At 31.9% G+C, this 16040-nt stretch overlaps 1 protein-coding gene and 1 long non-coding RNA gene across 2 annotated transcripts; one reads left to right on the top strand and one right to left on the bottom strand.

Moving 5' to 3' along the window:
• Positions 1–58: 58 nt before the first annotated feature.
• MAPK1 (mitogen-activated protein kinase 1) lies at positions 59–3045 on the bottom strand. The gene is made up of 6 exons (NM_001250953.2): positions 2716–3045; positions 2253–2382; positions 1485–1622; positions 1051–1383; positions 708–891; positions 59–567 (listed from the first exon to the last, which is right to left on the bottom strand). Exons 1-6 carry the CDS (start codon positions 2874–2876, stop codon positions 398–400), a joined length of 1116 nt encoding a protein of 371 aa, NP_001237882.2. The 5' UTR covers positions 2877–3045; the 3' UTR covers positions 59–397.
• Positions 3046–3675: 630 nt separating this feature from the next.
• LOC106797835 (uncharacterized) lies at positions 3676–4899 on the top strand. The gene is made up of 2 exons (XR_001387139.3): positions 3676–4466; positions 4551–4899. It is a non-coding gene; the product is annotated as an uncharacterized lncRNA (long non-coding RNA).
• The last annotated feature ends 11141 nt before the right edge of the window (positions 4900–16040 follow it).

Raw genomic sequence — 16040 nt, 5'->3', positions numbered from 1 at the left:
ATCCACTATACAGATAATATAGCAGAAAATAGCTAAAATCAAGGTAGCAATAAGTTACGATGCAAATAACTTAAGTAAAATACATGATGAACCCGAGAAAACAGTCACAAAAGAAAATAAAAATAATAATAACCCGTCAGGGTTAAAAAAAATTGGAGATTAATATCGTTACTTGGCACTTTACAGCAGAAGGACACTCATCAAGCCGTAATTGCACCTACCTAGTCACACAGATTGAATAAATTACCTAGGGAGTTTGATCGGCAACAAGGTTGAATTTTCATTCAACTTGATCCTTTCGTGATTGTAAGAACTGAACTTAAAGTGATTAAAAAAATTGAAAACGAATTATTATTTTTCCTTCTAAGCCTGCTTCAAGTCCTTGAGTTTTTCTGCTTTAAGCATACTCAGGATTGAGTGCTAATGCTTCCCTGTAGATCATCTCTTTTATTTGCTCTTCATCCAATTGTTGTTGCTCAAAATCAAATGAAAATGGCTCCATGCAGATTGGTTCATCAGCTACATCATGCAGTTTTTCAAGGTATGGATGGGCTAGTGCTTCTTCAACTGCCAATATTTAAACAAAATAGAAATGAAAATTTGCCAAAATTTATTCCATATGTAAGCTTCAGATATCATCACTGTTCAAAATGAAACTGCATGTTGCTTCATCAAGCTGCAGAAACATAAAAGAATGGGAAAAGTACCTGTAATTCTTTTGGTGGGATCAACTGTCAACATTTTATCAACAAGATCAATGGCTGCCGGATGAACATGGGGGAAGACTTGAGCTAAAGGTTGGCGAGGATATTGAGGAAGTTGTCTGATATATCTTCTTGCATCTTCATTTTTCACTAACCCAAGGTCAGCCTCAGTTGGGGTGCCAAGAAGCTGTGGATAAGAAAAGAAGACTAAGCATTGAACCAGAATTACCTTCTATAATTAAATTATTGATTATATTCATGGTATTAATTAACTTGAACTATATGATCATCAAGCATTTAATGCAATTTTTTACATCAATGTTTAATTTTATATTTTCAATCTCACCTCTGTCAATAAGCGCATCTGATGCACATGGTCTTTGCCCGGAAACAGAGGCTTTTTATTCATAAGCTCCATAAAGATGCAACCAACAGACCACACATCTATAGCAGAGGTGTAATCAGAGGAATTCAACAACAATTCGGGAGCTCTGTACCATCTTGTGACTACATATTCTGTCATGAAGTCACTTTCCAAAGTTGGTCTCGCAAGACCAAAATCAATAATCTTCAAGTCACAATTTGAGTTTAGCAGCAGGTTGCTTGGTTTTAAATCTCTATGGATTACGTTTGCAGAATGTATATACTTAAGCCCACGAAGAATCTGGTACAAGAAGTACTGCAAGTAAAAGAGCATACAATCATCAGCAAAACAAAAAAAATCCAAAATGTAAACATAATAATTATGATATATTTAAAAAAAAAATTGAAAGCACTCACTTGAGAGTGCTCCTCTGACAGATTTTGATTGGAGCGAATGATATGGTGAAGATCAGTATCCATGAGTTCAGTGGCTATGTAGACATCATTAAACTCTCTACGCAAGGGTGGAGGAATTACATCTCTCAAACCAATTACCTGTTATAAAAACACACATTTTAATCACAATGAAATAGACAACAGTGTGAACTCTTTTATTAATGTGGACTTGGCTAACTTTTAACTACAGTTTAAATTAAATTCAATGTTTGAATAGAAAAAGTTTATAACTAAATCCCAGTATCATGTCATCATGTGTTCCACAAATTAGGAAGTCATGGTCAATTGGGAGATGTGACTTGAGTCTATTAAATCCCTACAAACGTATCACCACTCACCACATGTATTTTACTGCCATAGTGGCATTTTATGTAGCTACAACCTTTTCTAAAAAGTTGAACGATTCACAACAATTTTGGTTTTAATTTTAGAGAGCACTGAAATTGTTAAAAAAATTTACATTATAATTCAATCATAAATCATAAAATGTCTGGAAAGTTATGTTTGCTGATTTTTATAAAAAATTATTTTAACAATCATATAAAAAAAATATTAGACTCTTAATTTTAATTGACTAATTCATGAAAAAGTATGTTACACTACGTGGCATAATCAAAACAGTGTAATGAAAGAAATTTCCACCAACCAAAACAAAGCACGAATTGATCATTGGTACCATATGATACGATAATATCTTTAAGTCAAACTTAGCTAAAGGAGAGCACTCACATTTTCATGATCCAAATGCCTAAGAAGCTTAATCTCACGAAGCGTACGCTTAGCGTCCATGTGATTGTCGAAAGCGTTCGCTATCTTCTTAACCGCCACCAGCTCATTCGTCTCGGTATTCAACAGCGAGCTTCAAAAATTACATCAACATATTCAGATTTCTCAATTTTACAAATAAAAAAAAAAGTCAACGCTAAACAATAAACACTCAGCACTAGCTAACAGATTAACAGTTCACTCAAAATCAAATCCGATTCATCGAGAACGAAAATCGAGAATCAGAGAAACGCACAATTTCTTAATTATATCAATCACGTCTTCGAAAATCACATGGACGCTAAGCATACAGCTCCCAGCTCCGTGAGATTGTGGACAACTAACTAACAACTAACATTTCTCAATAAAATAAATAAACCGCGTTTTCAAAAAACAAAATAAATCGAAGAAAACGAACGAGCAGTACCAAACGATTCCATACGCGCCGCGTCCGACAGGCATGATCGGAGGACGGTACTTCGCCGTAACCTCGAAGAGGTTTCCGAATATGTTGTACTGAATGAACTGTCCGCCGTGCGTTGGAGTCGCCGGAAAATCGGCGACGCCGTTCGGATTAACTCCGGCCATCAGTTTCTCTCTCTAGAAACGGTACGGAGAAGAGCGCTTCTCTCTCTCTTCTCACTGTCGAAGCAGCAGCAGAAGAAGCAGCAGCGCGCTTTCTCTCTCTATAACAAACTTTCTCTCTCTAGAAACCGTCAAAGTAAAAACGAGAAGAAGAAAGATGAAGAGGATGGAGAGAGTGAAAGGAAGAGGTTTTTAATTTAAATAGTGTCCACGAGGAGCGAGCGAGTCAGTCACCGAGTCAGTGCGTGTGTACGTTCGTACGTGTGAGTGATTTTTATTTTGCTCGGTCAACTCGGCCGGGTAAGCACTAACACGTTGATGAGTCTTCACACTTTCGGAGCAGGTGCCACGAAGAAGGTGCGAAAACGCGCCAGGGGAAGAAAAATTAACGAAACGAACCACACGCTCACACGTGTGACGCGTTCCGAACTTAATCCAACGGCTCAGATCGTAGCCGCCTCTGATCTACGGACCTCGTTTGTTCAATTATTTCAACAGCCATCAACCTTTTCTTTCCTCTATTATTACGTAATTTGTATGCTCGTCAAAGCCACCTCGTGTATTTTTTAAACTAACGTGAGATATAATAATAAATATCATAATAGAATGATGTTATTGTCCTCAGCTAGCCAGAAGAAAACAGAATAATTGAGTCAGAAGCGTGTTAGCATATGTGCAAATTTTGACTCATGCCCATGTCTATGTATAATATAAGGCTATAAGACCCTTTCAGTCACCCAAAATAATAATTTTGCTAAAATTATTGTTTTCTTGAGGATAATAATTTCTGCAAATAATTAATTGATTAGGTTAATAAAGAATTTTATTTGTTAATCTCTAACTGACTACTACTTTTTTTATATAACTAACAACTACTTGTAATAATATCTCCGCTAAGAATTTTTTTAAGCAAATTACACTGATGCCTTTGAGATTTTTTCAAATTACACGTAAAAACACTTTTTTTATCCCTTTATACACTAATCTACTGTATGTTTAAAAATATTATATTGATACTCTTCCAGTATGTTACCTTAATATCTACTTAATGTTTAAAAATATTGTATTGACATTCTCTTATATATTATACCAACAACCTTTACAAAAATAAGTTACTGTAATGATTACAAAAGTTTAGAGGTATTTGTGAAATTTAATGAAACTTTAGAAGTGAATAATGTAATTTGCTATTTTTTTATGAAATTGCCATAAAATATGATTATGTAAAACTTAATCACTACAAGAAAAAAATGTTATTATCGACGAAATATTTCTCACTAAAAATAATCCATCAAAAATATTAAAACTCCCGACAAACTATATTTTATCTAAAAATATTAAATTTCCAACGGATATATATTTTGTCAGAAATATCCTTTGAAAAGTTGAAATTATCTTTTCTGTGGTTTTCCTGCTTCCATTTTTCAACTCTGGGTAGGTACTGATTCATGTCTTCTTTCTTGTGCTTACGTATGCCGTATCCATGTTAAGTTGCCCACCACATTGAAACTCAAATTCAGTCCAACACTAAAGGACTCTAAGCAATCTGAGATTGGTTCCAATCTAGTTCTGCTTGGTTGTTGCAGAAGAGAAGTGAGATTGCGTTTCACAGCTTATTTAACTTTGATTGTGTTATGCCAATTGTTGAGTATCTAACCTTTGAATTTTTGTATAAAGGAAAGCAAGTGCACGAGTCCCATAGCTATACTCCAGCTACCTAAGGGTCAAGTGAGTTTTATATTCCTATTTTCTGTTATGTGTTTTTGTTGGCTGATCACTTTCAGTGCTTGAATGACTGAATGAGCATGCCATGCCTGAAGTAATTGATTATGTGGCTGATGTTTGTTTGGTAAAGAATTGTTTCTAGCATCCCTTCGTCTACATTAGTACTTCTTTTGTCATTCTATGTATGTTGTGTATGATATCATTCTTATTTCTTATCATAGACATTGGCAAATGGCAATTTTAGTTTGTTGGACAATTTTGTAATTATTATTATTATTTTTCTAATTTTTGGTTTCTCGGATATTATTGGCTGGAACAACCTTTGTGGAACTAGTAGGTCCAATCCAAGATAAATATCTATTTATCTCCTTCTTTTTTTAATTTGAAGAAGCATATTAGTGTCTGTGTGTGTTTCAGTTAGGGTATTTTTTTTTTTGTCATATAAAATAGTACTAACGTGTATGTTGAAGAATAACATATAATGTCTTAAGATTGAATCAAGAAATAGCCTAGTAATAATTTTGATTAAACACTTTGAAAATGTTAGCTCTTTTGGTCCTCTGTTCCAGTTTGATATTTTTGTTATTATTTTTCAAATTACATTCCACTTACTTTATACATGATCGGAGACTTTGAAAGGCTTATTTGTCACCCGTAATTGAAGTTTGCTACACGGACAATAGTGTACCAAGTATCAACACTTACCTCGTTCTTCTGTGCCCATTAAATTTGTATGTGTATGCGGTTGAGTTCCTAGTTTGTTTAATTTCTTTATTAGTTTAATTATTATTTTGATCGTGATTATAGTGTAAACTTTATTGGTTTTACTCTATACATAAAGGTTATATTTAACAAACAAGTCATTTTTACTATTTTAATCGAGTCTGCCAGATTTTTAAACTGCTAGTATAAATTATCATTTTAGTGGTTTCAAGTTATCATAAACTAATCTTAAGGACATGTTTTTCTAGTTTAGGAATTAAATTAAAAAATATTAGTTTAACGAGATGCTTAAATTTTTTTAATATAATTTTAGGATGAACTAAGTAATTTAACTTATAATTATACATAATAAAATGAAAATTGTTTATCGTGGGCCGTAACCCTAACATACAAATTGCCTAGTTTGGTTGATTGCAATGATTTGATACAAACCAAGCCCGAATTATAAAGGACATGTCAGGATAGCAAATTCGTCGTATTAATTGTTTAAACATAGCCATAGACTATAAACATATTTAGTTCAGTTAATTATCTTATAAGTTTTACATGCAGTTTAAGTTTCAAGATATGCTGTAGAAATTTTTACTTTTCTAGTATTTTGTTTCAACTGGCGTGGAAAGACTGTTTTTTTCATTAAATATTATTGTTTAATAAATATATTTAATGAATAATTAACTAAGCAGATTATATGTTTATTATGCAATTTTGATAAAAAAAAAAAAAAAATTAGTAGACATAAGTTGAATCATTGTCTTAATCATTTTCTTTTTCCTTTTTTTTATTAATAAATATATGTTACAAATTTCATCACTTGGTAAAGGAATGAAAGTTAACGATCAATCTCTAAATACGATTTGAGATATCAATATTAATATATGTCATCTTCAAGATATCAATAGTAACGTATGCCATCTCAATCTTCTTTTGACTTTTTTTTTTTACTTTTGATTTTCAATTCATTTACCACTTAATGTTTATTTTATAATGTTTGTTAATAGTCAGAAGAGTTTGGTCGATGTGCATGCAAATTCATTTACAAAAAGATACTGGTCAATTTATCGATGATAGATCTATGCAGATACATGTGAAACTTAATCACTACAAGAAAAAATGTTATTATCGACGAAATATTTCTCACTAAAAAATAATCCATCAAAAATATTAAAACTCCCGACAGACTATATTTTATCAAAAAATATTAAATTTCCAACGAATATATATTTTGTCAAAAATATCCTTTGATAACCATTACTCCCATCAAATAGCAGTCAACCCTAGAAACTTCTCCTATTAAGTCCAATTACAATTTAGTCCTTAATCGTTAATTATTTACTTATTAGTCCCTACATAAGTCACATGCCTCTCACATGAGACATAAATTCTAACATTCTCCCACTTGGCTCATGTGACATTAATAAAAATTATGGACTAAATAAATAAATAGATTAACTAACATAATGCGCATTAAAATTGACTAAATTGTTCTATACATTGGGTACATCATAATTTCATGATTAAGAATAGGAACCAATTTGAGTCATGGCGGTTGTACATCATCTAATCGACATAGTCCCTTCCATGTACTACAAATTAGTCTTCTCCTTAATGTGACCATTAGTTAGGAGTACATAATTGGTCCAACATAATGTCTTCATTCAAGACAAAACCTGTTAACATTACTCTAACACAAACATGCATGCAAACATAAAGAACAGGTAATCAGAAACATATCATAATTGAGCTCAGAGTGTCAGCAAAATTACATAAGGTAAATTACACTTAATGATCATCAATAACAATAATGTCCATACTTTCAACATGTTCTATAATGTCTTGGGAAATAATCTCTTATTCAAAGGGTCAACTATCATAAGGTTTGTGCTAATATGTTCTATTGACACTCTTTGTTTCTGAACTCCTTCCTTCACGACAAAGTACCTCAATTTTATATGCTTAGCACCCTTAGAGTACTTGTCGTTCTTACAAAAAAATATTGTTGCGGAGTTATCACAATACATTTTCAGCGGCCTAGCAATACTGTCGACAATTCCAAGCCCTGAAATAAAGTTTCGCGACCAATTAATCTGAACTGTAGCCTCAAAATATACTACAAATTCAGCTTTCAGATGCAACAACAACTGATGCATACAAAATAGCTTTCATTTATTTTCGTTCCATATCATTTCTAGGACATTCTGCGAGACTAAATTAGTCTCCCTTCTAAATTAGAATAGGTGATGTTAAATACCTTTCCATCTTGAATCTCTCTAGTACTTTATCGATATATATACTTTCTGAGATAAGTCTGACAATCCTTGTGATCTATTATGGAATATTTCTATCCCAATCACATAGCTTACCTCACCCATATCTTTCACTTCAAAGTTTCTAGAGAGAAATTTCTTAGTCTTATGAAGAAGACCAAGATCGTTAGTTGCAAGCAAGATATCACCAATATACAGAATTAGAAAAATAACCTTACTCCCACTGACCTTCAGATACATACACTGATAGACAGTATTTGCCTTAAATTTAAAGGAAACAATGACATCATTAAACCTCAAATACCATTGGTGGGAAGGTTACTTTAAGACTGTATATTGATTTCTTTAGTTTGCACACTATGTGTTCCTTTCCTTCAACTGAGAACCCCATTGGTTGGTCCATACAAACATTCTCCTCTAAATCTCCATTAAGAAAGGCAGTTTTCACATCCATCTGATGTAGCTCCAAGTCATAATGGGCTACTAATGCCATAATAATCCTGAAAGAATCATTTTGTGAGACCGGTAAAATGTCTCTTTATAATCAATGTCATCTTTCTGAGTAAATTCCTTAGCAACAAGTCTAGCCTTGTAACGTTCAAGGTTGCCATGAGAGTCACGTTTAGTCTTGAAGACCCACTTACAACCAACTCTCTTACAACCCTTTGGTAATCCTACAAGGTCCCAAACTCTATTATGTTCCATGGAATTTATCTCTTCTTTCATGACATTTAACCACTTCTCAGAATTATCACAACTTATAGCTTGTGAAAACAAAACTGGATCATTATCATTAATGCTTAAGTTTGTTTTTGTTTCATGTAGGAATACCACATAATCATTCGAAATAGCTGGTCTCCTTTCTCTTTGAGACCTCTTTAATGTTACTTCTTGTGGTTCTTCCATAATAGGTTCATTATGCATCATGGGTTCATTATTGTGTTGCTCCTCTTCATTAATTTTGTAGCAATAACTGAAGGAGCAATCACCTTACTGTTAGAGGCATATGCTAAAAGGACTTACACTCTAACTTCTTTAATTTCCATTTCTCGTGGAACTGTACTCCCACTGATTTCATCATTTCCAATGAACCTTGCATTTCCAGTTTTGACAATTCTCATACTATGATTAGAACAATAAAACATATATCCTTTTAACTTTTCTGGATAACCAATTAAATATCCACTGATTGTTCTTGCATCCAATTTTCTTTCTTGCGGATTATAAATCCTTATTTTTGCCTGGCAACCCCAAACATGCAGGTGCCTTATACTAGGTATCCTATTTGTCTACAGCTCAAAAGGTGTCTTTGGAACTACCTTACTAGGAACCCTGTTCAACAACTACATGGCAGTTTTCAAGGTATACATCCACAAGGATATGGATAAAGTCTAATTGATTAACATACTCCTAACCATATCCATTAAAGTTCTATTCCGTTTTTCTGATACACCATTTTGTTGTGGTGTACCGAGAATTGTGTATTGCACACAAATGCACGTTTCTGAACAAGCTTAGCAAATGGACCTGGGTGTTGCCCAGTTTCATCATATCTTCCGTAATACTCATCACCTCTATCATATCTAATAATTTTCACATTTCTGTCTAATTGCCTTTTTACTTCATTCTAGTAAATTTCTATGGCATTCATTGCCTGAGAAATCTCAGGCAGTAAGTAGACATAACCATAATGTGAATAATTATCAATAATGGTGATAAAGTATCTTTTCTTTCCGAAAGAACTAATATCAAAAGGTTCACAAATATCAGTATGCACAATTTCAAGAAGCTGAGTGCTTCTTGTAGCTCTTTTCTTTGTATGTTTTGCTTGTTTTCCCTTAATACAACCCACACAAATATTTAGATCCGTAAAATCTAGATAAGGAAGAATTTCATTCTTTATTAATCTTTCCATCCTTTCTCTAGAAATGTGACCTAAACGTTTATGCCACAAGAAAGCATATCGTTCATTCACTAAACTATGTTTAGTGCCAACATTATGATGCAGAGTTAAAACAGTTTCAGCATACAAACTGTCTATTTCCAATTTATATAAACCATCACAAGAATACCAGTACCAATGAGATGATTATGCTTAAATAAATTGAAACATCCATTACCAAAATTAAAAGAGTATGCAGTAACTTCAAGTTTAGATAATGAAACTAAATTCCTAGATAAACTAGGTACATAAGGAGTTTCCAGTAAATCTAAACGATGTCCAGTGTTGCGTTTTAAATAATAAGTTTCAACTATTTCCACTAGAGCTTTCACTTCATTCCCTATGAAAATGAACTTCTCATTTGAGCTTATGGTTTGGATTGTAAGGAATCTCTGCATAATGTTAGAAACATGAGTCATACATCCAGAATTAATCCATCATGTATCATGGGAAACTACAGTTAAGTTTGATTTAAAACATACATGAGTATTAAGCTCACCATTCTTTTCGAACCAAGACTTACATTTTAGACAATCCTTTTGGAAATGTCTTAATTTCACAAAATTGACAATTATTGCCCTTTGATACCTTTCTTCTGGATTTGCAAAGAGTCGTCATTATTCTTTAATGACCCTTTGCCTTTATCATGCTTCTTCATAAATTTCTTTTCAAGCTCCTTGATTCCCTTGATGGCTAACATAATGGACTAAGTGACTTCCTTGATTCTTAAGCCTCGTTTCTTTCTGAACTAACATACTGTGCAATTCATGCACATTCCATTTATCTTTCATGGTATTATAGTTCATTTAGAACGGGCCAAACTCAGACGGTAATGAGTTTAGAATAAACTGAACAAGAAAGTTCTCATTCACAGCCATTATATTCCCAAGGTCTTAAGTCTTGCTGCAATGTTTGTCATCTCAATGACATGTTCATACATAGTACGTGAACCATTAAACTTCATGGTGGTCAATGTACTCATTAATGTCCCAACAACAGACTTATCAGCTGTTTGAGAATACTCTCCTACTAATCCCATAAATTTTTTAGCACTTTCGATTTTAGGGAGAGTTGTCTTAATACTTTCTCAACATTAGGCTGAGTCTGTTAGATCTTTCCCAAGTTTTATAATGAACTTTCTCTTCACTGCTACTAACATCAATAATAGTAACAAACTTCTCTTCCAACATAGCAAGATCATGATCCAAAACACTAAGGTGAAATTGAACTTGCTCATTTCTGTCAGAGAAGTTAAGCCCATTAAAATTGGCTCAGATGATACATAAGAATCCAATGAATTCAAAACATGTATTACATAATAAAATTCACATAAGTGTTTTGAGACATAAAATACATGTCATACATATAATTCATTCAGATAACAGTCAATGTATATTGATGTTCTCCTTTGGGTGATACATCAACACACAACATACAAACATAATGATGCTAATAAAATTTTAACATTATTTGGCAATTAAATATGCACCAATTAGTAGTATCTATTTCCTTTGGGCATATAAATAAAACTAATGATACACACAAATCGCCTACAATTATATTCACTAATTATAAGAACAACTAATCAGCCTTTGGGCGATCCATAAATGCCTTATAACAATGAATTTCAATTACCCATAAACCAATAACCATATAATTTAGCATCCATTATTCTATGAGTAATCAAAATAATCATTAATTTTGGAATTAAATAACCTTACAAATTTGGCCACTTTGGTGACTAACAAATTCAACATACATTTAATTCCAACCAAGTATAATTGAAATAATCATTAATTTGAAATTAAATAACCTTACAAATTTGGCCACTTTGGTGACTAACAAATTCAACATACATTTAATTCCAACCAAATATATATGGCCTGCACATACTTATTGCTATTAACAATTCATAGTCATTCTATTAATTTCATTCCAGACCATAAAATAATATTTGCATTTATTTGTGTTTTTACATTCAAACACGTTCAAGCTATGTAGCATATACATATATTTACTGTTACCAATAATTGTAAAATATTCACATTAATTTAATTGCAGAACATAAACTTTCAATCCTTTAATCACGTTCAACAATAACTTTTTCGAAAGAAAAAAAATAAAAAATAAAAATAAGTGGGATTGAAAATAGCAAACATAAGGTTGCAAATAGCAATTTTCAAAATTTCTTATAGGAACAAACATACCTACGCAGCGCGCAACTTTTCAAAATTCCTTCACTTACTAAATAGATAGTGGCAACTCACAGCTTTCTTTTTCCATGAATTGGAATTGCAACTCACGCTTTCTTTTTCCATTATAAATAGATAGTGGCAGCCACAATAGTTTTCTCCAAATTTACATAATATTTATACTTTCTCCAAAAATTGGTATTCAACAATAATAAAATATTACCAATAAAACAATACATGCAGCGGAAAATAAAATTCCTAAATTTCATAATTAGGATTTATGCATAATTGGGAGAAATTAAATTATCCCTAAATTTCATAATTAGGGTTCATACATAATTGAGATAAATTAAATTATCCCTAAATTTCATAATTAGGGTTCATGCATAATTAAGAGAAATTAAATCATTCTTGGAGAATCATAAATTTCATAACACATGCTCTGATATCACATGTAAAAATTCTTAAGGGGTTTCCTAGACTATCAATGATAGGAAACAATAGGATCTTGAAACCTATGGTTCTCACAAACAATCAATAAACAACAATAGATAATGATGTGTACCTTTCTCCATAGGAAGACTTGTACCTTTCTCCATAGGAACTTCTCTCTGGTGCACTTTGATCTCCTTGGAAAATGAGAGAAATAAGATTTCACTTCCTTTGGCCTTTCTTTTCTGCCTCTCTCCGTTAGTGATGGCTATGAGTGAGAGAGAACACTTTTCTGGTCAGGAAGGGGACCTTATTTTACGTTAGTGGGTATTAAGCCCCTTTTATAACCACTACTCCCATCAAGTAGCAGTCAACCCTAGAAACTTCTCCTATTAAGCCCAATTACAATTTAGTCCTTAATCGTTAATTATTTACTTATTAGTCCCTACATAAGTCACATGCCTCTCACATGAGACATAAATTCTAACATCTTGTGCTTACGTATGCTGTATCCATGTTAAGTTGCCCACCACATTGAAACTCAAATTCAGTCCAACACTAAAGGCCTCTAAGTAATCTGAGATTGGTTCCAATCTAGTTCTGCTTGGTTGTTGCAGAAGAGAAGTGAGATTGCGTTTCACAGCTTATTTAACTTTGATTGTGTTATGCCAATTGTTGAGTATCTAACCTTTGAATTTTTGTATAAAGGAAAACAAGTGCATGAGTCCCATAGCTATACTCCAGCTACCTAAGGGTCAAGTGAGTTTTATATTCCTATTTTCTGTTATGTGTTTTTGTTGGCTGATCACTTTCAGTGCTTGAATGACTGAATGAGCATGCCATGCCTGAAGTAATTGTTTATGTGGCTGATGTTTGTTTGGTAAAGAATTGTTTCTAGCATCCCTTCGTCTACATTAGTACTTCTTTTGTCATTCTATGTATGTTGTGTATGATATCATTCTTATTTCTTATCATAGACATTGGCAAATGGCAATTTTAGTTTGTTGGACAATTTTGTAATTATTATTATTATTTTTCTAATTTTTTGTTTCTCGGATATTATTGGCTGGAACAACCTTTGTGGAACTAGTAGGTCCAATCCAAGATAAATATCTATTTATCTCCTTCTTTTTTTAATTTGAAGAAGCATATTAGTGTCTGTGTGTGTTTCAGTTAGGGTATTTTTTTTTTGTCATATAAAATAGTACTAACGTGTATGTTGAAGAATAACATATAATGTCTTAAGATTGAATCAAGAAATAGCCTAGTAATAATTTTGATTAAACACTTTGAAAATGTTAGCTCTTTTGGTCCTCTGTTCCAGTTTGATATTTTTGTTATTATTTTTCAAATTACATTCCACTTACTTTATACATGATCGGAGACTTTGAAAGGCTTATTTGTCACCCGTAATTGAAGTTTGCTACACGGACAATAGTGTACCAAGTATCAACACTTACCTCGTTCTTCTGTGCCCATTAAATTTGTATGTGTATGCGGTTGAGTTCCTAGTTTGTTTAATTTCTTTATTAGTTTAATTATTATTTTGATCGTGATTATAGTGTAAACTTTATTGGTTTTACTCTATACATAAAGGTTATATTTAACAAACAAGTCATTTTTACTATTTTAATCGAGTCTGCCAGATTTTTAAACTGCTAGTATAAATTATCATTTTAGTGGTTTCAAGTTATCATAAACTAATCTTAAGGACATGTTTTTCTAGTTTAGGAATTAAATTAAAAAATATTAGTTTAACGAGATGCTTAAATTTTTTTAATATAATTTTAGGATGAACTAAGTAATTTAACTTATAATTATACATAATAAAATGAAAATTGTTTATCGTGGGCCGTAACCCTAACATACAAATTGCCTAGTTTGGTTGATTGCAATGATTTGATACAAACCAAGCCCGAATTATAAAGGACATGTCAGGATAGCAAATTCGTCGTATTAATTGTTTAAACATAGCCATAGACTATAAACATATTTAGTTCAGTTAATTATCTTATAAGTTTTACATGCAGTTTAAGTTTCAAGATATGCTGTAGAAATTTTTACTTTTCTATTATTTTGTTTCAACTGGCGTGGAAAGACTGTTTTTTTCATAAAATATTATTGTTTAATAAATATATTTAATGAATAATTAACTAAGCAGATTATATGTTTATTATGCAATTTTGATAAAAAAAAAAAAAAACAAATTAGTAGACATAAGTTGAATCATTGTCTTAATCATTTTCTTTTTCCTTTTTTTTATTAATAAATATATGTTACAAATTTCATCACTTGGTAAAGGAATGAAAGTTAACGATCAATCTCTAAATACGATTTGAGATATCAATATTAATATATGTCATCTTCAAGATATCAATAGTAACGTATGCCATCTCAATCTTCTTTTGACTTTTTTTTTTTACTTTTGATTTTCAATTCATTTACCACTTAATGTTTATTTTATAATGTTTGTTAATAGTCAGAAGAGTTTGGTCGATGTGCATGCAAATTCATTTACAAAAAGATACTGGTCAATTTATCGATGATAGATCTATGCAGATACATGTGAGACCATTATCTTGCATATTTTTTTATTCTTCAAAATGTTTATTATATTTATGAAATAATAATTGTTTATAAATGACAGAAAGAATTTGAGGTTAGACTATCTCAAGCTAGATCTCATGTTGCATAAGTGTTGGTGAATCACAATTCACTCCTTTAGACCCTGATGAAGAACAAAAATTTAGGAGTCAATGTTGGATTGCAATTGCGAGACCAAAGCGTAAGGGACGCGTTTACGCTACTGGAGACCTTGCTCATACTTATAAATGTGGAGATGACAACTTCATACAACATATGCAAGGATCTTCCAGTCGCACCCAAGATGCCATAGAGATTAAGCGACTGAGGGAGGAGCTTCGTCAATCAAAGGACGAGATGCATGTATTTCAGTCAGTTACCTCTTGAAGTGCATAACATTATTCATCAACATCAACAACCTCACTAGCAACATCAAAACCAACAACAAGAAGACAATGAGCAGGCAGATGACCAACAACAAGATGATGACCAACAGAGACACGCTCCCAATGAATATTTTGATTACTGACTTAACATCATAAAATTGTTATTGACATATTACATTGTGTTTTTCTTTTGCATTTATTTTCAATTTAACTTAATGATATATTTTACTATTTGTTTTGGATTTATAAATTTGAGTATTCCATTAATTACATGTATGCATTAATTAAAATTTTGGCGTTAAATAATATAAATACAAAAAATAATTGCAAAATTATTGATGTTAAATAATAAAAATGAAAAACAAATAAAATAAATGATTCTTTATAAAATGATATTTATGACGGAAAGAGTCCAACCGGATATTTCTGTCGGAAATTTCTAACGAACAACAAAAATTCGTCAGTTAAAATTTTCTACGACTATTTTTTCGATGGATTTTGGTCCGTATGAAATTTTAAATTACTGACGAATTTTTGAGATTTTCGTCAGAAATTCGCTTTTTTTGGGAGTGATTGTATGTATCTTTTTGTATGAAAATTAACAAATAAAGAACAACAAGAACTTGCATATCATTCTGTTATTATCTGTGGTTCCTACTCCTTTATGTCCGTCCAACATTCTGCTATGCTTTGGTATGAGAGCCTGATGGGGAAGTAGGAACGTTTTGCGTAGGGGAATCTGTATGCTGATTTCATGGATTTGGATGTTTGTACAATAATTTTATTTTGAATATCAAATATTTTATATAGCAACTTTAAACTGAACCGTATGTGTTTGAATCATATTCTTAGAAATACAACAATTAAAATTTTAGTTGGATGATACTGTAGCAGTAAATCTCGTAGATGAGAAAAGACAA

This window comes from Glycine max, chromosome 11 (genome assembly GCF_000004515.6).
Source record: "Glycine max cultivar Williams 82 chromosome 11, Glycine_max_v4.0, whole genome shotgun sequence".
In the NCBI taxonomy this organism is placed as follows: Eukaryota; Viridiplantae; Streptophyta; class Magnoliopsida; order Fabales; family Fabaceae; genus Glycine; species Glycine max.
The sequence above is the reverse complement of the archived record's forward strand: the minus strand, read 5'-3'. Positions and strand labels throughout refer to the sequence as shown.

Bases quoted from the DNA above. Each gene is read 5' to 3' on its own strand.
- MAPK1 (NM_001250953.2), bottom strand. From the start codon at position 2,876: ATGGCCGGAGTTAATCCGAACGGCGTCGCCGATTTTCCGGCGACTCCA. The intron at 1,623-2,252 runs GTGAGTGCTCTC...TTTTTATAACAG, and splicing joins GGCATTTGGATCATGAAAAT to GTAATTGGTTTGAGAGATGT. The intron at 892-1,050 runs GTGAGATTGAAA...TCTTATCCACAG, and splicing joins AGATGCGCTTATTGACAGAG to CTTCTTGGCACCCCAACTGA.